This window comes from Syngnathus scovelli, chromosome 9 (assembly GCF_024217435.2).
Source record: "Syngnathus scovelli strain Florida chromosome 9, RoL_Ssco_1.2, whole genome shotgun sequence".
NCBI lineage: Eukaryota > Metazoa > Chordata > Actinopteri > Syngnathiformes > Syngnathidae > Syngnathus > Syngnathus scovelli.
The window spans coordinates 3232527-3253946 of NC_090855.1; the positions used below are offsets into that span (position 1 = coordinate 3232527).

General features: G+C 45.5%; 3 protein-coding genes across 6 annotated transcripts; 1 reads left to right on the forward strand and 2 right to left on the reverse strand.

Annotated features, from left to right (window-relative positions):
- Positions 1–1116: 1116 nt before the first annotated feature.
- Positions 1117–8309, reverse strand: esrp1 (epithelial splicing regulatory protein 1). Of its 3 annotated transcripts, none has more exons than XM_049730857.2 (15): positions 7975–8309; positions 7311–7469; positions 7112–7228; positions 6609–6717; positions 6253–6387; positions 6113–6167; positions 5924–6031; positions 5720–5852; positions 5602–5644; positions 5210–5529; positions 4772–4996; positions 4412–4664; positions 3195–3375; positions 2734–2866; positions 1117–2310 (listed from the first exon to the last, which is right to left on the reverse strand). In XM_049730857.2, the coding sequence occupies exons 1-15, from the start codon at positions 8104–8106 to the stop codon at positions 2173–2175; spliced, it is 2241 nt and encodes a 746-aa protein (XP_049586814.1). In that variant the 5' UTR covers positions 8107–8309; the 3' UTR covers positions 1117–2172. The 3 variants fall into 3 exon arrangements, with proteins under 3 accessions (XP_049586814.1, XP_049586815.1, XP_049586812.1); XM_049730858.2 differs by having other exon boundaries at positions 4424–4664; positions 5924–6034; positions 7975–8308; XM_049730855.2 differs by having other exon boundaries at positions 5924–6034; positions 7975–8308.
- A 699-nt stretch (positions 8310–9008) lies between these two features.
- On the forward strand, positions 9009–17954 carry virma (vir like m6A methyltransferase associated). Of its 2 annotated transcripts, none has more exons than XM_049730769.2 (27): positions 9009–9130; positions 9464–9576; positions 9826–9912; positions 10562–10610; positions 10725–10887; positions 10968–11096; positions 11204–11398; positions 11478–12211; positions 12284–12421; positions 12526–12752; positions 12829–13356; positions 13432–13586; positions 13663–13745; positions 14017–14110; positions 14252–14640; positions 14709–14864; positions 14933–15168; positions 15230–15479; positions 15546–15763; positions 15842–15974; positions 16047–16190; positions 16265–16419; positions 16510–16606; positions 16692–16858; positions 16925–17274; positions 17382–17528; positions 17596–17954. In XM_049730769.2, exons 1-27 carry the CDS (start codon positions 9068–9070, stop codon positions 17802–17804), a joined length of 5409 nt encoding a protein of 1802 aa, XP_049586726.1. In that variant the 5' UTR covers positions 9009–9067; the 3' UTR covers positions 17805–17954. The 2 variants fall into 2 exon arrangements, with proteins under 2 accessions (XP_049586726.1, XP_049586727.1); XM_049730770.2 differs by having other exon boundaries at positions 15842–15971.
- Positions 17955–18145: 191 nt separating this feature from the next.
- On the reverse strand, positions 18146–21409 carry rnf41l (ring finger protein 41, like). Its single transcript, XM_049730996.2, has 7 exons — positions 20352–21409; positions 20103–20267; positions 19739–19945; positions 19530–19669; positions 18826–18988; positions 18630–18750; positions 18146–18550 (listed from the first exon to the last, which is right to left on the reverse strand). Exons 3-7 carry the CDS (start codon positions 19942–19944, stop codon positions 18146–18148), a joined length of 1035 nt encoding a protein of 344 aa, XP_049586953.1. The 5' UTR covers position 19945; positions 20103–20267; positions 20352–21409.
- Positions 21410–21420: the final 11 nt, after the last annotated feature.

A 21420-nucleotide genomic window follows, 5' to 3' on the forward strand; every position in this document is an offset into this window, starting at 1 on the left:
TGAGTACAATATATTGTACTAAACAATAAATACAGTACATTTCGTGGCAACATAGCGCATGGGTGTCCAAACTATGGCGCGCGGGCCAATTTATAAATAGAATAAAATATGGCCCGCACTTCAACTCTTGCCTGAGTGTATTGCATTTTCTAATTTTAACACCAGAGAGAGCTACTGTTCTACTACGACTGTTGAACAAGGCATTTGCTCCAGCAAAATAAAAATGAAGAAGAAATATACCCCGAGATATGAAGGAAACATGGCAGAACCAAACAAGCACAAGTTAGAAAGTAAGTATTAATGCTCCTAAAAAAATGTGCAATGCCGTACTCAATTTAGGTGAGTAAGATATATTGGAAGAAATATTACAAAATAAATATATTTGCAACCAAATGAATACATTTGCATTATACATATTGTCATATAGTATGCATGTGCAGCCACTCACGTCACATCACATCAGGCTGCACCAAACAAAAGCCACGTCATCATCTTTTTAAAAAGAGCGTAGGAACCTGTGTTTTGTGTCACATGGGAATGTGGATCAGCCTCGCCCTGCATGCTTGCATCTGTGTGTGTGTGTGTCCTACCCGCCCTGCAAGGGAATGCTGCCCTTATAAAGAAAGAAACAAAAAAAATCAACTGATTCAGCATCCCCCCCACACCTGTATGTCAGGTATATCAAGCAGTGACTCACGCCCTAATTGTTGTGTTGTGATGATTAGATGCGGTTTACTAAAGAATGGCGTTTACTTTGCATTACAAGCCATCTATGAAGGCACCTGCTGGGAAAAAAATAAATGATTATTTTGATTATCTATGCAGTGGAGATAAGAGCATGAGAGTTTCAAGCAGGCAGGGTGGGGTGTGCACTAATATTAAATTACAATAGCAAATCTGCCCAGAGGGGTTGTGACATGCTTTTTGTCTGCTTTCCTTCTTTCTTCCCCTTTTCCTGTTCTGGCTATTCTTCCTCTCTGTCGGAAAAAGAGACACCACTAGAAAATGTGTAAGTGTGTGTAATCACCGTTGACCGTGTGAGGGAGTTCCCACTTTCGCCTCGGGGCCTTTTGTGTTGTCACCTTTTCTTATATACAAACAATGCTAGACAGAATGTTGCAAATGTCATAATACGTTTATTTTTCAGCAGGACCTTCCAGTCCTGCTACATACACAAAACAAGTTCACAATGTAAATGGATTCAATGGGCATCTAAGGTTTGTGTTTATTTAGCAGCCTTTGGTTGGAGAAATGTCTAATAAGATTTGCTGGCTTCACTCCGTAAGATGAGATGGTGACGAGAGTCCACTCGGAGCTATTCGCTAAGGTTACAAACAACTGGAGCTTTGCTTTAATCTCCAACAAAAGGCACAAGAACATTGGCAATAAATGTACATATATGTAGGCACATGAGTCATTGAGAACAAGAGTGGGTTCGCTCCTTTTTTGGTCATTTTTAAAGATAAGTGCAGAAATGAATGGCGAAAATGCATATTTGGTAGATGCAAAGTTAGCCCAATCTAGTTCTCAGCATCAATGAAGCTTTAGAGCGACTCACAGTGTAACATAACATAAACCGGCATTCAAACATATTTTTGTGCTGTTAGAGTAAGTATTGATTAGCAGTGCATTGGTATCGGCCCCTTGTGTAAACATCGGAAGGTTTGATTGTTAACTGTTCTTCATGGACTCAAACGTCCAAATCCAATACAATGTGTAGTGGAGGTGGAGTAAAACGTATCACATGGATTAGAAACAGATGAGCTATCAAAACATGGGCTGGAAGGAGTGGGAGGGCCAGATTGAAAATTTAAAAAAATCATTTTCAGTGTGGCCCAAATGCTGCTTTGTCAAAATATAACACATATAGTTCATTCACACACACATATGCACACACACATTGTCTCTCTTCACAGAGCGTTGAAACATTGAGCTCTCTTGCTACAAAGTCATTTTTTTACTACTTTGGCTAGCAAATATATAATAGTGATTATTCAAAAAATGTAACACAAAAAAAAAAAATCTACAAAGCTTTTGTAAAAGATACACATTGTGCAATAAAATATTTTTTTTTTTTTGGGCCAAAGCCATACGTAGTATAAAATATAATAGTGGCTGTTTTTGGAAGATATAAATAAAACTACTTGAAAAAAGCTAATACGTGGTTGCGGCTTAGAGCAGCTGGCTCAGGTCCAGATAGTGTCCGGAGGGTTTGCTCATCAAAGTTGGGAGGGACACCACGGGAGGCTCGCCGTTACCCGGTTGACCCATCAGGCTGCTGTTTAGGAGGGAGACCGGCTCCACGGCAGTCTGGAGCGACACAATTTCACAAATTAATTATTTTTTTGTGACTATATCAATGTTAAGCTTTATTTTGAAATTACAAATGGCTCCCTGCAGATTCCACAAGCCTTCCACTTTTTGAATATCCCGCCTGAGTTGCACAACGTGAGTGACGGGATAAATCGACACCGGTAGGATGAAATACAAAAGGCCACGCAAACCCCTAAATAAATACACCAGCTTTTAGTGTATTAAGCACATTTCTGGTTATCTGCATTCTACCCTGACAAGAACTCCACGGCTACAAGTCGAAGCAAGCAGGGGAGACTCAGGGAGAGGAGACAGGATAAACTCGTTTGCGAGCCTCCGGGCGAACACGGCGTGTCTGACAACACACACCCTCGACTCAAGGAGATTCGTATTTGGATTCTATTGAAGCATTTTATTTACCTGATAGCCCTGCATTGCGTTGATGAGGTCTTTGCTGTTGTAGGTCAGACCCGGCATGCGCATCAACCCCCCGGGCGAGGAGAGGACGTTGGGGGAGGGGAAGAAGCCCATAGTAGTGGGAGAACCAGGTGGGCTGTGGGAGAAAAAAAAAAAAAAAAAGACAGGTTGTTATCTGTATATTCAAAAGTGTGTGTTTATTAGCTAAACAGTGGTAGCGCAAAACGACACTTCTCGCCCACGTTAAGCAGGTTCCATAAAGTTGAGTTATTAGCTACCTTTGCCCGAGGTCACACCCGAAAAACCAGACGGCACTCCTTGCTTTGACAAGGTGGAGCCTTAAATAATTAATGTTGCTTTTCGGGGAAATATGTGATATCCGTGAAAAATTGTCTTAAGGTAACTGCAAAAAGTGATTCATCGATAAGTAAAATTATTATTATTTTGATTTAACGCAATCTTACCTGGGATAGTAGGCCGCGTAGTTCATATATAGCTGCGCCGTGGACGGGTAGTAGGCATGCCCCGGGAGGAGGGGGCGAGGACCTAGCAACACCTGACCGAGCGGCGGGTAGAGCGCGGCGGCGGCCTCGGGGGTTAGGACAGGCGGATTGGGGGTGAAGGAGTAGGACGGCGGAGATAAACCTGGAGCAGCGACGACAGAAACAAAAGCCAGCTTGAAGCACGCTGACACAAAAGACGTGATTGTGCCGTCGAGGAGATGCGCTCATGCACGCTTGCAAACAATGATCACATTCACTTCACTGGACACACAAGTGTTTTATGTAGACACAATGTGTGCCACGTTGTTGTCAAAATGAGCAGTTAGCTTTTTTTGTTTTTCTTAATTGGTGGAAAGGTGAAGTGGGTGACCGTGGTTTGCAATTGTCAGCCTCTTTGGAATTAACTTGTGCTCTACTTTCCCCAAATCAAGCAAAGTATTCTAACCACACTAGTTAAATGAATAAAAAGAAATAAAACTTGAGTAATTTGTATTGATTTGAATCCTTTCCCTTCCCGAAATTGGTATTTGCCCCCCCCAGGCATTATATTTGTCTATATAGAACAGGAACTCACGATTTAGCATTTATTGCTAGTCATAAAAGTTAAGACTAGTCCCAACATGACCTCAATTCTGTCTACAGTTTGCGATGTGTCTGTGATCATTAACTAATCATAATAAGTGTGAGTGAAAGGCTTTTAAAAAGCAAGCTCATTTCCATCACCTGTCGTGTTAAGCTCCGCCCTCTTTTTTTCGTGACTTAATGAGGCGAGCACAATAGGTGTTGCCACCCTTCTCCGCAACCAAGACGAACTGGTAAGACGGGGGATTTAAAACCACAGTTGACCCCTCCTAAATGTTTTTATGCAACCCTCATTAAGCATCGCTAGGAACAAAAAGTGAAAGGGAGTGCGACAAACATGCATTTGGTGTGAATTTCGATTTGGGTCCAAATTGAAAGAGTAACATTTGGGCATGCAATCAAGTAAATCACACTAAATCATTAAGAGGCACCACACACACACACACACACAGTTGTGAATCTCCTGGTCGGACCAGTATGTCCGGTCCACAGGTCTAGATTGAAGAAAAAACCCAGCAACCCTGCCCCCACCCAACGGCAGGAGCCCACCTACCCCCGCAAGGCCCGAAGCACCCCCAGCTCCCAGCAGCACTTACGTCTGGACTTACATGGCGGCGGGCTGAGCCCCGTCCCACTCCTGTTCCGGTTGTGTGTGTGTGTGTGCGTGTGCGAGAGCGAGCCTCCCATCAGCACCAGGCCCATTTCCTCGGCGCTGCAGGGGAACACCTCCACGTAGCGGCTGTTGGGGCCGTGCTGGGAGCACATCACGTGCTTGTGGAGTTGCTGCGAGGCTGAAAGCGCTCGCTCCGCCGACGTCATCTGGATGAAGCAATCCCCGGATGGGCGACCCTGAAAATTCCAAAATTCCAATTACAAACCAGGACTTCCCCTTTAACCTCTGAGTTTCCCGATCTATTTTTAGCTTCCTTTCTGAATTTAGCTGAGCTCACCCGTACCTGCTGATTGAGGACCATGTGAACGCCGTGCGGTCGGATGTCGTTGGTGAAGTCGCCCAAGAAGGTGAGAATATCTTCGATGCTGGCCGAGTAGGGCAAACCCCGCAGCCTCAGGCAGTCCCTTGCGATGATGGGAGGGGGCAGGAGAGACATTGCGGGCAACACTGATAGCAAAGGGGCGGGGGCTACGGGGATCAGCGGGGCCGACGAGTAGCGGTTCAGCACCTAGAGCACAAAATGGGATTGCAGGAAAAAAAAAAAGTTATCTGGAAGTCAATAAAAAACCAAGACTGAATGAACAGAGGACAAAGGAGAACTTATTACCGTTACTGTGTAAAAGTAAACAAACCCAGCCTACTTTAGTGCTTTTAGCAAATAATTAAGGAGTAGGGGGGGGGGGTCACTCCCATATCCAGGATCTGCTGATTTAAAAAGTACCTGCTGGACTTCTGCTGCAGTACTCTTGAATAACTCAATATATCTCCTCCCAAGGATCTCCTTGTGTTTCCTGAGCGCACACTGGGCATGTTCATCGCAGGCGAACAGCACGAAAGCGTCGCCGGTAGGTCGGCCGTCCGGGTAGCGGACGAATAGAATGCCGTCCCTCCCTCCGCTGACGGGACACGTGTCTTTGAGGTCGTCTTCTGGCGAGAAGAAAGCCAGCACTTGCTCGTGCGTGGCCGTGAAGGGAAGGCCTCGCATCCTCACGATGATTTGGTCCTCGCGGGATAAGAAGATGGCGACTTCGTTGGAGGTACCTGGCATGGAGACACAAGATGGATCGTAATCTCCGTTGACTAATATGCGAGTCCATTGATTGTTCGTCTCACCTCCTGCTATCTTCAGGAAGTCTTCTCCAGTTGCTTTGTAAACCTGCAATGAAAAGATGGTCCGTTATAAAATGATATGACGAGAGGGAGGTGAATTTTTTTTTTTTTTTTAAATGACCTCAATGTATCTGCTGCCCATATGATGCTTGTGTCGTTGCAGCGCCAGGTCTCGATGTTCTTCGCTGACGAAACGAACGAGAGCCTCGCCGTTCCTCCTCCCCTGAGCGTTGAGGCACAGCGCGGCCCCGCCTCTGCGTGACATCACACAAGATCCCGTCGGACACGTTTTGGGCTTTTCTTCAATTCACGGTGACGTACTTACTTGGCAATATTGAGTCCGCTGAAGAAACGGGCGATGTCCTGGTCGGAGGATTGCCATGGCAACCCTCTGGCTCGGATTATTGTGCTGTCACTCACTTTCTCCATTTTACTGCTGCAAACAAACGTTCAAGGTGAAGTGCTTGTGCTTCAAAAGGAAGTCTATAAAAATGAAGAGTCGAAAATGACTTACCACGTACCCGTCTCAAACTTCTCATTAACTCTTTCCGGGTTTGAGAATGTATGAACTGCGATTAAAAAGTCACGGTGATAAAAAAAGGAAATCATAAAAACAATATCAGAACCTTTTTTGTTTCATTGTGTGCTACTCACGTAGTGGCTCAGAAAGCAGACTGAGGACAATTTGGGACATCATCTGGACCTGCTGAACGGCTACTTTTGGAGGCAACGGGACCGATGGATCCGGCATTCCCAGCGTAGCAGGTGATTCCATAGGTATGCTTAAAGCTGAAGACGATGTCAGTTAAGAAAAATAATCTCGTGAGAAACGGCGAGAGGAGGCTGAAGTTGTTTCCTGTTCCTGCGTGTGTGCACCTGCTAGTTAAACACACACTTTAACGAGGTGTTCATCATTTGCATTTCAGAATTTAAATTCCCGACTCAAACTCTCAATGGCTCGTCGGTAGCCATAAGCAAAGGCCAAAACACAACAAATTCGAAAAGGATACACTCCACCATGGTGTTGACATCCAAAGTACTGAGGTCAGAGGGGAAGTGCGTTTTGAATTCTTTACGGAGGTCAAAGAAGGAGTAGAAACAGTCCGGGACCAGGATGTTCTGGAGAACGAAGACATAAGCCTTGTTATAACTTGTTTATAAAAACATTAGTACGCGATAGGTGTCATACTACAGACTGGTAGTTTTTAGTACTAGTCACTCATAATTTAAAAGTCAATGACATTTATTGTCGGCACCTTAACCGGCTTCTGTTTTTTTTTTTTTTTTTAATTTGTGGGGAAAAGTGTTGTGCTAAAATGCGGTATGCGCATGGGTGTGTTGCTGTCGTCAAGTCGTCTTAAGCTGAGCAACTTCAAGCAGGAACACCGCAACAATGATTTGCGGCTTCGTGTGTGTGTGCTGGGAAAAAAAAAAAAAAAGTTTCCTGCCCAAAGGAGTGAGCGAGTGAGCATCCGCCCTGGCTGTGGGGCGTTCACCTACCCAGCCCGCTCACCTTGCTGGCGGCCTCGGGGTGAATCACTTGACGGATGTGGAGCTGCCCGTCGGTACATAAACACACTGACGTGCCCGCACCTGCGCTGTTCACCTCATTTGTCAGCTGGAGATGAAACTGCGGAACGTTTTGAAAAAGAAATGAATTCTGGCGTGGAGAATGACAATGGCCGCCATTGCGCGGTTGTAGTAAATATTACCGTATTTAAAGCCGTCTCCAGGCTCTTTGCTGTAAATATACAATCTGCCCCGGATACGTTTTCTTCTTCCACGTGCTCCTCCACCACATCCCCCTCCTTTTTTTCATCCGTCAATTCTGACACTTCAGGCTTAATCAGCAGCTCGTTCACCTTGCCCAACTTCGCAAAAACATGAAAACCACGTTGATTATGAAACAAAGCAATGCAAAGTTTCATGTGGATGCAAAATGATCCAATTTTAAATTAAATGACTTTCATATCGTACTTAAAATTGTCTTTCCCTGGTCTCACGATAGTAAAGACGATAACGAAAGAAGAATAAAGATAAAGAAGAAGATAATGATGTAATCGAAACAATACTTGAACACTTGCAAACTTTTAACATATATTCAGAAAGAAAATTCAGACTTGTGTCGACAATACAAAATACTCAGTCTTGGTGGTCATGTGAAAGACTGAATTGTTAAATATAGTATTACGACACTGTTATTACATAAGAGTAAGACAAATGTATTTCAACTAAAAATATTCATCATTGGGCATCTTACATGCAAGTCTTCCATCTAATACTAATTAAATATTTACGCCATTAGAATCCAGTTTAAAAGTTACTTCATTTACAAGCATATAGCGCTGAAATATTATAGAGGCTTTGGATGTTTACCTTTTTGTTGTTGACATCCACCTGCTGCCATATCAGCCTCGCTAGCTCCTTCTCGTCGGAGCCAAGCAGCTCCCCGCTGGCGCCAGATGTGGCGGCGCACAGCACCACCAAATAATCTACCTGCGCCGTCATTCGAGGACCGTCGAAAGTAAATAAATACTTCAGCGAGCTCCACACTTAGTTCAAATAGGAACAAACACCTTTGACACTTGGGCGCAAAAAGGTGACCTCCGTGTATCCTCCCGACTTCGTCGGCGTGGTGGATTTGTTTATTTTGATTATTTCATGTGAAGTCCTCCCGAAGCCACCATCGCGAAGCAATGGCCGAACGTCGTTTTTGTAGTCAACCGACTACCTGTGTCGATCACGTGACGTTTTTACCTGCCGCCTCCCTCCCGACTACAGTGACGTGGCAGACGACGATACAAAATGTTTTCATTTTTCGTTTTTAATATCAGCCAGGTTATTCCCCCCAAAAATTGAATAATAACATAAACTAGGTAATCATTTTAATATGAGAGTTTTACTTGTTTCAAAATAATGCAATTGTAATTAAATAAACATTTAATAACTTAATTTGTCACTGTATCTTAGTATTTTTTGTATTATATGTAAGAAATGGGCTTGGTATTTTTATTTCGTTATTCATAATCAATTTTATTTAGTTAGTCTATCATTGAAAAAATAAAAGTTCAAGAGCATTTTTAAAGTTAAGATTTAATAATAAAACAATAGTTAATCATCATTCAGAATCATCCGTCCATGCATCCATTTTCATATATAATTAATTATTTAAATTATAATAAATCTGCCTAGTGTTTAATATTTTTGGCTTTTGTTGAATGTAGTAATAAATTAATAATATACACTACTGTTGGACCTATTTGTACAATAATGCTGATTTCAACATTACTGAATTTGAATGGATGGAAAAAGCGCTGGCACTTATATAAAAAATAACGTTATTTTTTTTAAATATGCTACATTATTTTCCATTTTTAGTTTACATCAAGATGCAGGTGGCAGTCGTGCCCCGGAAGTAGTAATCAATGAAGGCGGAAGTTGACCCCGCAGCCTGTAGTAACCGAAAGCAATGGCGGGGGATTCTTCAACTGAGCTTCTTTTTCTAGATACGTTTAAACACCAAAGCGCCGAGGTAATAAATTCTAAACTATTCCATTTTAGACGAAAAGATATCTGTATTTAATAAATGTATTGTTTCTTTTCTGGAGTTCTTGCATAGCCAGGCGTAAGCTCTGAGGCTAGCATGCTAATGTTAGCATCTTATACATAGTAAACATGGCGATAATTAACTCATTGAATCAAATTCACGTAATTATTCTGTTTTTAATGTATTTTATGCACGGTCTCTGTATGTTTATTTGCAAATAGATGGAAAGTGCTCCCTTGGCTGTGCTTCCTTAGTTCGCGCTGGCCTGTTTGTTGTTCATGTACTAGTTTAAATTTACCACCACGTTTCTCTGTTCAGTTTACCAATGTGGATGTGGTGCGCTTCCCTTGTGTGGTGCTGATCACAGAAGTTCGTGTCATTCCTCCCGGAATTAAAGCACATAGCAACTTACCTGACAGCAGAGCATGCGGGTAAGCCTTGTCATAACAAATTATCATCAACACATCCGAGCTCATTCTTTATTTGCAAACTTCTCGCTCCTGTTTCCTCTCTGTTTATATCCTAACTCCTTCTACCGGAGATCTCGTCAAGAACAGTAGACGGACAAATGTTTTTGAGCGAGATTGGACGTTTGTTTATCTTGGTGTACCAGTGTATCTTGTTTTGAGGACACGTTAAAGATAGTCCTCTTTTTAACAACTGTGATTTTTGCTTTCCAGAGAGACATCCCCTCATGCATTCCAGCTTGAGCTGTTCTTCAATAATGTCCCCAAACCCAACAGCCCAACCTTCAACAGACTTGGCAGGTGAGGAAATCATTCGCCCCCATAAAACCTCATCTTGTTTTATTTATTTACCCTCACGACACTCTCCTCTTTCAAGTCTGTAGCTCCTAGGTTGATCTCCAAAGTGCGTAAAAGATACACGTGTCTGTCTGACCTGTAAAACCAGTCACAGTAGCATCCAAACCCAGTTCTCAGACGCCAGTGGTTTGCGTGCGTGTATCCACCCATATTCAAGCTTCTTTGTGCTTGTTTTGGCTAACTGGTCTCACCAGAAACTCAACCCCACCCTTGCTGTAGTTGAGAATGACGCAAGTCATCAGTGGTCCCAGGATGAACGTTAAATGTCTATTTTTAATCCCATAATACTCATAAACAAGGGATTGTGAATGGAGTTGCGCCAGAGTTTGAATGAGTCTCGATTTGTGTTTTTTTTTAAAGTGAAGCTACTATGACGCGTATCAGTTTTGTTTATTATTTATTTCACTTGTTATATTTAACCACTTAAATGTTTTGTAGTTTTTTTTAAATTGGTGCTGAAAACTATTGTAATAAACATCCTATCATTTTGGTGTTCTACACAAGCTGTTACTATTAACACATTTTATTTTTATTTTATTAAAGTTACTTTTGCAAATTATTAGATCAACACTGTCTTGCTTTCTGTCCTCAGTCTGGAATATGACGAGAACAAGTCGATTGTCTTCAGACCCAGTGGAAAGGTGAGCCGTAATTGAATGATTTTTAAAATATGTAGGCCAGGATAAATTGTGTCTTCTAAAAAAAAAAGAAGTCTAATCAAAGCTGTTAAACATGTCATTTGTACATGTATGAAGATCAACACAGATGGCCTGGTGCTGCGCGGCTGGTACACCACCCTGACCTTGGCTGTGTACGGGACAGCGGAGCGTCCGCACGGACACGAGCAAGGCTCGTCGCCGCCGCCACCTCCCCCGCCGCCCACACAGCCATGCGGGCCCAAAAGACTTGTCAAGCAAGGTGGGCAACATTCAAAAGAACATCCAAGAAGCATCATTTAGTAGATTAGGCCTTACAGCGTTTCCTGTTTTACCACGTAGAGTGGGAAAAAGATGACCAATACAACGGCAGCCCACCCAGACCAGGACCCCGAGGGCCTCGCACTCCACCTGGGCCGCCACCCCCTGATGATGACGACGAGGAGCAGGTCCAAGTACCAGGACCGAGCAGTGAGTCGCGTTTTTTCCAAGCAATTTTCTTTTGATGGGTTTTTACAGTATACTTCTTAGAAATTAAATATTAGTTTCGCTAAACATCTTGACTGCAATGTCAACAGTGGGCCTAGTCAAAGACGAGGCACGCGAGGACTACCTGGAGGCCGTGTCGCCCGAACGGTCGCTGGCCGCCGACGAAGCGTACTCCGACGCTGAGCAAGAGGAGGGCGAGGACGAAGAGGAGGGGCAGGAGGAGGAAGAGGACATGCAGACGGAGGGGAGCGTTCCGGAGGACGAGGAAGAAGACGACGAGGAGGGTGAGGAGATGGAGGAAAGTAGATGATTCAATTATGCAACCCACTGCATAAAGATATATCTGCTTTGTTTTTCGTCTAGGCGATGACGGCTACGAACAGATTTCCAGCGACGAGGATGACCTCGATAACGGCACCTTTAAGCTGCCTTCCTTTGACATGGACTACACACCCGAGGACCTTGCATCCGTTCCCCCAGTCCAGTTCGATCCCTATGAACGAGAACTCCGACCACTGGTCTACTTCACCCCTCCGTATAAGTCACTCTTCGACACCCAGCTCGAGAAGCCCAGGGTGGAGGAGCCCAAGGACGCGAGCGGCCCAGAGGAAGCAGCAGGCGGAGAGGACACCGATGCTTTTTCACAGCTGAAAGAACTGCTAGGAAGCATCGGAGAAGACCGAGATGTCCGCTGGGTTACCGCCCTGGAAGAAGCGTCGGGACTTCTCGCCAAGGGCTTGGAGTGCCTGGTTAAACAGGGCGAGCGCGTGGCCAAGGAAGAGCTTGTCAATCTTTTAGCCCAGTGGGCCATCCAAGGATTAAGTATGGAGATTGCCCTCACGCAACCAATTGCTCTGAACCTCAGGCAACTGAAAGCTGGCGCCAAGCTAGCGTCGTACCTAGCGGAGTGTCCGCAAGGCCTGAAGGCGCTGCTACGCGACGGCGCTATGGACGTGCTGTTGGACCTCCTCCATAAGGACCATGTCTCCTCCACATTGAAATTGAGTCTTCTCAGGGCACTCGATGCCCTGATTAGTTCTCCTGTTGGGGTCGAGGCTTTCCTCGACCCCGGCGAGTCCGAGAAGAGTGGCTATCAGGTTTGTAAAAGTTTTCTCTTTTTAATGGAATATTTAAATATTGGGTAAATCTACAAATCTTATCCTCCGCAGAGTTTAGTGCAGCTGTTCTTGCGGGATGAAACGGTGAGGGTCATAACTGCGGGCAATGCCATTCTTCAAAAAAGTCACATGTATGAGGTACTGCTTGACCTCCGACGTACAGCGGCGGCTTGGAGCGAGCCGCAGCAGGTACACCCCAACACTCACACACACGTAGATCACTTTATTCAATTGGTTGAGTTCATTCACCGTGGTACAAGTCTCATCGACAAAAAAATGTCAATACGTTTCAGGAGGAGATGGAGGATGCTGACACCCCCATGGAGGAGGAGCCGGCCCTGAGTTCCTCCGCTGTGAGTGAAGCGGAGCTCGATCGTTTGGTGGGCGCTTTGGAGGAGTTGTATCAGCTGCTGGAAACCGCCCCTCACTGCATGGTGCAGCCACCAGGGAAAGCGTTTCCAACGTCCGTGAGAATAACTGGACCGCAAGAGCGAGATGATCCATACCCAACACTTTACAGGTATACATTTATTGGGTTCTAAAGTGTCTTTTCAAATTCAGCCGTTCCCTCCAATGACTTTAATCGTCATCTCCAGATACTTGCACGCGTGCCATTTCCTGGAGAGCACATCGGTGGTGCTTTCCGCGGCCGCGGCGTCTGGACACTTGGGCATCACCCAAGCCGTGAGAGAGCTCCTTCGCTTCCTGTCGCTCACCCAGTCGGGTCTGCTCTTCCTTCTCGCCCAACCCGCTCCCACCAACTTACTCCTGCGCCTCCTCGCATCCGTGGCCGAGAACGACGGGGAGGAGGCGGCCTTCACGGCAGGAGAAGGCGTTCTCACCGGACCCGTTTTTGGCGAAGAAGGCTTCGGCGTGTGGCTCATGCAGGCCCTGCATGCTCTCCAGGGGGTCTCGGAGCTCATGAGCCACGTGACCTCAGGAGCAGACGGGGGAGTGGGCTTGGATGAAGGTGACAATCCGGAAGTCCTCGCCATGCTTCATTCACTCTATCTGATGACGTTCACGGTGACTGGCCGCAGTGCTGTGGCGCACGTTTTGAGTTTGGACAACAACTTGTCCTGTCTGGTCATACTCTTGCAGCACTACAGCAAAGAAGTACAAGGGTGAGAACTTCTTCTCTTTGTTCCGAATCACTCAACCTTCATTCTGTTTCTGAATTTTTAATTTTTTTTTTTAAGTGAGGCCAAGACTCGCAAAGCAGTGACGTATAACTACGCGTGCATGCTGGTCTTACTGGTGGTGCAAAGCTCAAATGAACTTCGCATGATGGAACAGTTTGCTGCTCCACTGCTCACCATCGCCAAGGCCGATGACGCCAATGCCAAACTACAAGGTGAATATCACAAATGTGGAACTCACCTTGCATCTCCACTATTATTATGCTGATTTATTTATTTTTTGTTCTTCAGAACTCAGCAAATGGCTGGAGCCTTTGGAAAAAGTGCGCTTTGAGATTGGCAGCATCTCGCCGCTTCTGGAATACGTCAAACAGGTATAGAATTCCTCTTTCAAATTCAACGCGGCACTATAATCTATCAAAACAGTTCAGATTTATAACCAACTAGACTAAACACGCAACTGGGCACAGATTGAAATAAATCATCTCATCTCATAACAAACCCAAGAGTCATCTGTTGTACTGATCCCATTGGTATGCCAGAGACTGCTGACATGTCTGGACTGCTCAAACACGTACCTGTGCCAGTAGCTCCAAACTGATAGTGCCCTATATTAATTTTATATGTACTGTCTCATGTTTTCAGAATGTGGAAAATGTCCTGACTCCCGAGGGGACTGGATTGGTCACCGCTCTCAGGGTGATCTGCCACATTGCCTGCCCCCTCCCTCTTGTTGGAGGTAAATCATCAAAATAGTTTTTGATCTCCCCAAATTGTGGGGTTTCACCAACATGAACAGATTCAGTGAATTGTTTCTCGAAAAAATAAATAAATAAAGCCCCATATGAATTTCTCACCTCGTCCACCATGTTTTTCCCAGGTCAGCAAAGGGACCTGAAGTGGAGCCTTGCCTGCGTTCAGCTCTTCTCCGGCGAGGGTCTGGATACGTGTGTGCGCGTCCTGCAGAAGCTCTGCGGAACGCTGCTCCAGCCGTGGCGCTTGCACGGAAACATGGGCCCCACGCCGCAGCGCTGCATGATCCTCCACGTTTGCACCAGCACGCTGCGGTTGTTGCGGACAATGCTAACGGAGCTGCTCCGCGGCGGCGCCTTCCAGTTCCGCGACACCCGCGTGGCCAACGTGTTGGTCATGCTCCACATGATCGTTTGTTCCATCCCCGCGTCGGGACGACTGGACGGGGAGGAAACCAGAGTGCAGGCTCTTATCGTGGATGTGCTCCTCACATTTACGCAGGGTGTCAACGAAGAGGTTTGTGAGAGGAAAAAAATGGCGACTCTTTTAATAGGCACCATGTGACTCATCTGTGTTTCTCAAAGGTGACGCACACAGAGGAGACTCTGGCCAGCAACACATGGTCATTGATGCTAAAAGAAGTTTTAGTATCATTACTGAAGGCTCCCGAAGGGCTCTTCTCGGGTCTCACGCTGTTGTCCGAGCTCCTGCCACTGCCCCTCCCGATGCAAAGCACTCAGGTACTTCAACCCGCGACAATCTTCTCTGCTTCTTCCTCCATTTTCACACGCATATCTCGGTTGCTCAGGTGTTGTCAGTCCAAGACGTTGCCGTGGCCCTGAACACCAGGAAGCTGTGGAGCATGCACATCCGGGCTCAGTGGAAAGTGTTCTCGGAGGCTTTGCGGTGTGTTTGCGCCACCAGCTGCCCGCCTCTTTTGGCCATGCTCAGGAGAGTGTGTCTTCAACTGGCTGACTTATCTTCTCCCACCGCCACACTCATCATGAAGACCTTGCTGGAGTTGCTCTCGGAGGAGTTACAGCCGTGAGTGAAGGACACCGACGTGGTTAATGACAGTGAAGTGACAAAATGTTTCTTTATGCAGGGTGGAAGGGAAAACGCCGTGCTGGGCCCAAGTCTTGCGTCTGCTGTCTTTGATGGACACGCTGGCGTCGCAGAGAGCTTGTAAATGCGCCACGCTTCACCTGCTCGCCGGCTCGGTGTCCGGAGATGAACAAATGGCAGATCTTTTCCCTTTGCTGCTGCCTCTCCTGGTGCCTCCCACCAATCACTCGTTACAGCAACAGCAATGCAGCGAACTCATGGGAACGATATTACAGTCACTGTGTGACCAGGTAAGCAAAGTCGACGGAACCTTAATCGAGTGCCGTAGAGACTTAATGCCATTTTTTTTTTTCTAGGACATTTCTCTGGTGATGTCTCAAGGGGCTGAAGGCTGCGTGTCAGAAGTGGAACAGCTAGCTAATGCGCTCCCGGGGCGAGAGATGCTCTCATCCATTTGCAACTCCTTGATGGAGGTTTTGGAAAATAGGGAGACCAGCGCACCGCTTCTTCTCACCTGTATCAGGACTCTAACATTCCTCACAGAGCACGACTATGGACTCTACCATCTCAAATTGTAAATAACTGCGCTGTATAATTTCTCCTCCCAATGCCATTTCGCTAAAACTCTCTCAAACATGGTGCTGTTTTTCAGAGCTCTGAAGAAACACAGTCCAGGTGTCTTCTCGCTTCTGAAGAGATTAATAGTGCCCTTCAATAAACACTCTGCAGACCTGCTCTCGGCTTTGTTGGACTTCCTCCGACAGATCGTCAACACAGAACCAGTGGTGAATTTTGACAACATTTTATATACATTTCTAGAGGCAAATGAATTATTTTGAGCCTGTGTATAATTCTAGTGTCACGAGGAGGGTCAGGCACCTGTTGAGGAGTCATCCTTTGTTCCGTCTCCACGGCTGCTGAGTGGATCTGAGATGAAGGCTCTCCTGCAGTGGGAAAAATCTGACTCGCATCCTCTTCAGATTTTGGAGAAACAAATCAAGGTACATATCATGCACTTCTACAAAACAGATGTCCGTTTGTATTTGAGCTTGCGCGTTTGTCGTCTTCCTTGCAGAAACTTTGTAAGGAGGATGAGTCACTGGAGACCCTGATGGAGAGCGTGACCGTCCTGAGGCAAGCACTGGAGGCTTCCACAGATGAACCTCCTGCAGTTGATATCGAGCCCATTCTGCCAGCGCCTGAGACTCTTGCCATTCAGTTTAATCATAGGTAAATATGGAAAAATACAATTGTGATTATTCCACTTAAACTAACCCTGACCTAACTTAATTTATCCTCTTTTTTTTATTTTTATTATAGGACTGTTTTTATTCTTTCTGAAGCGCTCGATGAGCAACTCAAGGCTCTTTGGTTTTCTCCTTTCCAAACTGATGATATAGAGACTGAACTTGACATGGTGGGGACTCAATCATTTGTCTAAATTTATTTATTTACATATTTGTGCCTTGGCTCAAACATGATGGTGTGTATGCTTGTCATAGGTGAAGGTGGATCTGGTGGGTTTGGCTCAGGAATGTTGTCCAGAACTGGACCTAAAAGCAGAGCTGGAACGCTCCTTCCTGTCCGAGCCCTCCTCGCCAGGTCACGCCAAGGCTCAAAAAGGCTTCCGACTGGGAAGGCACAAACACGAGACCTTTATTACATCCAGGTAGCGTATAAAATAATTTCTGGCCCGGTTCCAGACTTAAATGCCATTGACTGATTCTGTCTGCAGCGGTAAGTCGGACTACGTGGAACCCGCGAAGAGAGCTCACATCATGGCGGCTCCGCGAGGCCGAGGAGGTCGAGGAGGCTTGGGACAGAACTTCTGCCGACCGCACGACATCTTCCGCCAGCGCAAACAAAACACTTCCCGTCCTCCCAGTATGCACGTGGATGACTTTGTGGCAGCTGAGTTTAAAGACATTACCACCCCAATTGGACTTTTGCCCCCCAAGCGACCTCTGAAAAGCTCCCCCAAGCTGCCCACCAGAGGACTATTCACTGGCAACAGAGGCAGAGCCACCTTCCATAATCAGACTCGCTTTTTCACTCCACCACAACCTAAAAGTGTACTACTCGCCGGTAAGCACAACCAAATGCAATTTTTTACGTGCTCTGAAATATTATATCTCTGTTGTAGTATCCAAAGTTGTCCAACAGAGGGCGATAAAAGCCTCTTGGGTCCACAGGTAACTACCCTCGCAGGGAGGGAGGCCGAGGTTCTTCATGGAGCGCGCAAGTTCCTGCAGTTACTCACAGAGGAACGTACAGTGAGCCACGCGGAGGTCAAAGCAACTTCACAAGAGGACCTCTGCCCTCACGACAACTTCCCACAAGTAAGAAATGGCACGCAAACAACTGCGCTGTGTGAATTTCTCAACTTTTTTTTCCTCCTCTTCACAGATGCGTATCGCCTGGCTCCACGTGATCGGGCTCCACGCGGCCGAGGTGGCACCGGGCTTTCGTGGCTTAGCAGCGGAGGAGGCGGAGGCGGTAATGTCGGTGGTGGTGGAGGTGGTGGAGGAGGGAGGGGCTCCCAGGTGAGCAAGTTTAGCGGCGGCGGAGGGAGCGGAGGTGGCAGGGGCCGACACGTGCGCTCCTTCACCAGGTAAAGTCACCTGGGCATTGACTGAAAGCCCGCCACGGCTCCAAACGGACCAATCAACTTGTTTTAATGCTATCTCCATGGAATGGTGTCTGTGGAGATCTTTGTGTTGTTTGTTATTGAGTTGTAACCAGAGAATAAAGTTTATAGGAATTGAGTTTCTGTTTCTATGTTCATGGACTGCAATGAATTAATCACAATGCAAAAAAAAAAGTTTAATTTATTTTTTTAAGAAAAAGATTTTTTTTTAAAGATTTTTTACTTTGTCTTTGTACTTTTCAAATTCATTTTACCATTACCAATGTAATCTTTACAATCCTTAGTTGGCTAATCTTCGGACCAGTCTGCTCAGATAACGGTGACCTCACGGCTCTTCTTCTTGATGCAGTCCAGCGTTAGACTCCTGGTTCCGCTTTTACGCGCACCGTCACCCAGCTGAGGTGAAGAAGGACAACTGGGTCCATTTAAAGCCTGAGACGAGTGAAGCGAAGGACTGGATAGGTTTAAGGAAGCTTTCCTCCGATGGTGCCTCAATGGCTCATAGGTAGGTTCCCATCGGGGTGTCTGCTGCTCTTCCTGACGCTGCTCTTGGCCCAGCTGGTCAGCCGACTGCTGATTCCTGGAAGGGTGCAGGTCTCGGAGGAGCTCCAGCAGTTCTCTTTTCTCCAACTCCACCTCTGCCAGCTCCTGTCGCCTTAGACGTTCTGCTCCAAGCAGAGCACGCACGTCGCAGATTACGCGGGACAACTGGCCCTAAACAGGAGCGACGGGTAAGGCTTTTATTACTATAATTTCTTTTTCTAAATTTCTTGATGATGATTTATTTATTTACCTTCACCTCCTCGACTTCATTTTTCAGCTGCGACTCCTTCTGCACCATGTGTCTCCTCTGCGAGTCCAACCGAGACTCCATTTCTCGTCTCACCTCCTCCACCTTGCACACCATCTCAACCCTTTGTGGTGCACATTTGAAAAAATGATGACAGGTGACTGACTGGTGGAATGCTGGTCCACTCACGGTTCCATACCGCAGCATTTCCACTTCGGAGCGAAGCTCTGCCACACAGTTGTGCTGCGATTGCTCGGTGGAGAGGAGAGTGTGGCCGCAGCCGTTTGGACATTCTCGGCTGCAGAAGTTGCATTCTGAAAGGTGAGCCTCCAAATCTCGTCTTTCCACTTGTGCAGGACACCCTGCAATGCACAGGAAGAGTGTCACACCAAAAAAGTAGATCATCTGTTTTTTTTAAGCGAAGCTTGTGAAGCTGTGCGGTTAAAGGTTTTTTTTTATTTGGTTGGCTAATTATCGATTAGTGTACAAATTTGTAGGTGAAAATTTCTGCACCTATAGTAAAAAAAATAAAATAAATTAAAGCACCACCATCACAGGCCACCAAAAGTAACTCACTGCAGCATGAAACAATTCCACTCGGCATGCACGCGGTCTCGTCCGCCATACCTACCACAACGATAACAAATGTAGTTGCCTCCTGTGTTGCCGTCATGTTGGGAGAACAAGAGCATGATTTGTACACAAAAAAACTCATAAAAGAATGATGGGAAGTTAACCCTAGCTACCCCTTGAACAAGCAATGTAGTAAATTCATTAATCACCATGGCAACAATGGATCCACCTGTTCGATGCTCATAGGTGTCGGATTACCTTTACCGTGGCTATCCATTTACGTTATTTTAGGAATATATTAATAGTGAATGATTTACTAAGTCTTAATACCTGAGTTTGAGCACGATACAAAGGCAAAGTCACACTCCTCCTCGTGCGTGTGAAGGTTCTCGAGCGAGCACACCGCCTCGCATCCCTGACTGGCATTTACGCAACGGATCTGCAGACGGTTCAGATCGTTACGCATGTACCTGTCGACACACAAACATAGTCTCATTTTTATCAGACACATTAAGGCTTAATGTGTTATCCCAAATAACCTGTAGAGAGGCTTGAGGCTGCCCACGTCTAGTGGCTGCCTGTCCTCGGGACATGTGTGGTGATGGAGCAACCAGCTACTGATGCAGGCGCTGCAGAAAGCGTGCTCACAGGGCGCCTGTAGGGGGCGCCGTAAAACATCGCGACACACGCAGCACAGGAGGCCCTCATTCACGTAGCCCACAAACCTCTCCAGGTCATAACCCATCCTGGAAAAAAAAACATGAGTAGGCAAAAGCAAAACTAAATGGGTGCTTAAAATAAAAAAATAAAACACATTAAATATTAATAGGGTGATGCAAACATCAAGATTTTATACACAGCACATGAATTGTTTCACTGACGTCATTTCTACCCAGTGCTCACCTGATGTTCCAACTCTTCCTTCTTCTGTTGATTTAATGACCTCCACGGGTGACTCTTATCCCCGAGCTATGCTCTTCTTTCCTTGTTGCTCCATCAAGCCGAGGGTCCCCTATCTCCTAAATCCCGCCCCTGCCTCAGGGAGTGGATCTCCATGGAGAGGTATCCCTGACAACAAATGTTTGAGGACACAGGAAGGCAGCTGTCAAACGACAGCCGGACAATGGAGACAGAATAACAGGTGACACTCACATTCTGATGTATGGCGGTTACGTTCTTCTTTTACCAGATGAGCTGTTAAACGGCGTTGCACTCAGAGATTACCGCTGTTTTTCCCCTGTGGACTTTCTCTCTCTATCTCTGGATGTGGGATTAACTCGGATTAAACTCTCGCCTTCCTTGATTGGATTACAGACTGCACAGCATCAATTGACGTCAAAAATCAACAACATGCATTTCATTCCATCATTTTATGGTTAACTTAAGATAAACATTTTAATCAATTAACTTCAAAATTATGGATTTGCAGTTCATTCTGAGTGTTAGGACTCAAAACTTGGATGAAAAAAGCCTTATTTGGAGTTTGCATGTTCTTCCTGTGCTTGGGTGTTTTTATTCAATATATGTTAGTATTCGATTTTATTCCAACATTCCGAAAAAATGCCAGTTTGCTAAAGAAATTAATAATTTTCATGCTACAAATGCCTAACATGATTGATTTTAGCCATTCATAATTTGGTAGGTCCCACCTATGACTATGCAACGAAACAAACGCACCCCTTTTTCCATTCATCTACTTCCTGGATTACAGCCAATCACATTTCACAGATCACTCCGCGGGAAAAAACAAGGAAACTAATAGTTAAAAGAGAAGCTCAAGCAGTAACATTTCACGAATGGTTGTTTCTCCAAAACTATAGCAAGTAAGTAATGTCGTCGTCATCATCATTTAATATTGACTTCAAATTATGCTACGTAAAGTCTCTATGTATTGACACTTGACAGTTTAGGCTTACTCGCGTCCGAAAACGATACAATACACCTCAACAATACACGATAGATTACCAACTGTATTATAATGTCATGTAAATTTGGAACGCTGAATTCAAAGGAAAGTTATAGTTGGATGAATACAAAATAATCAATTAACATTTTTTGCATTTTACATAATGGGAAATACAAAGTACGTTTTACATTAGAAACACACCACCACAGTATATACTATTGAAGTATTGATGACAACAGTGGTTTGGAATCAATGGTGTGGATTTAATGTTGATATATCTTGTTTTGGATTCTTTTTTAACAGATAGTGGGTGCT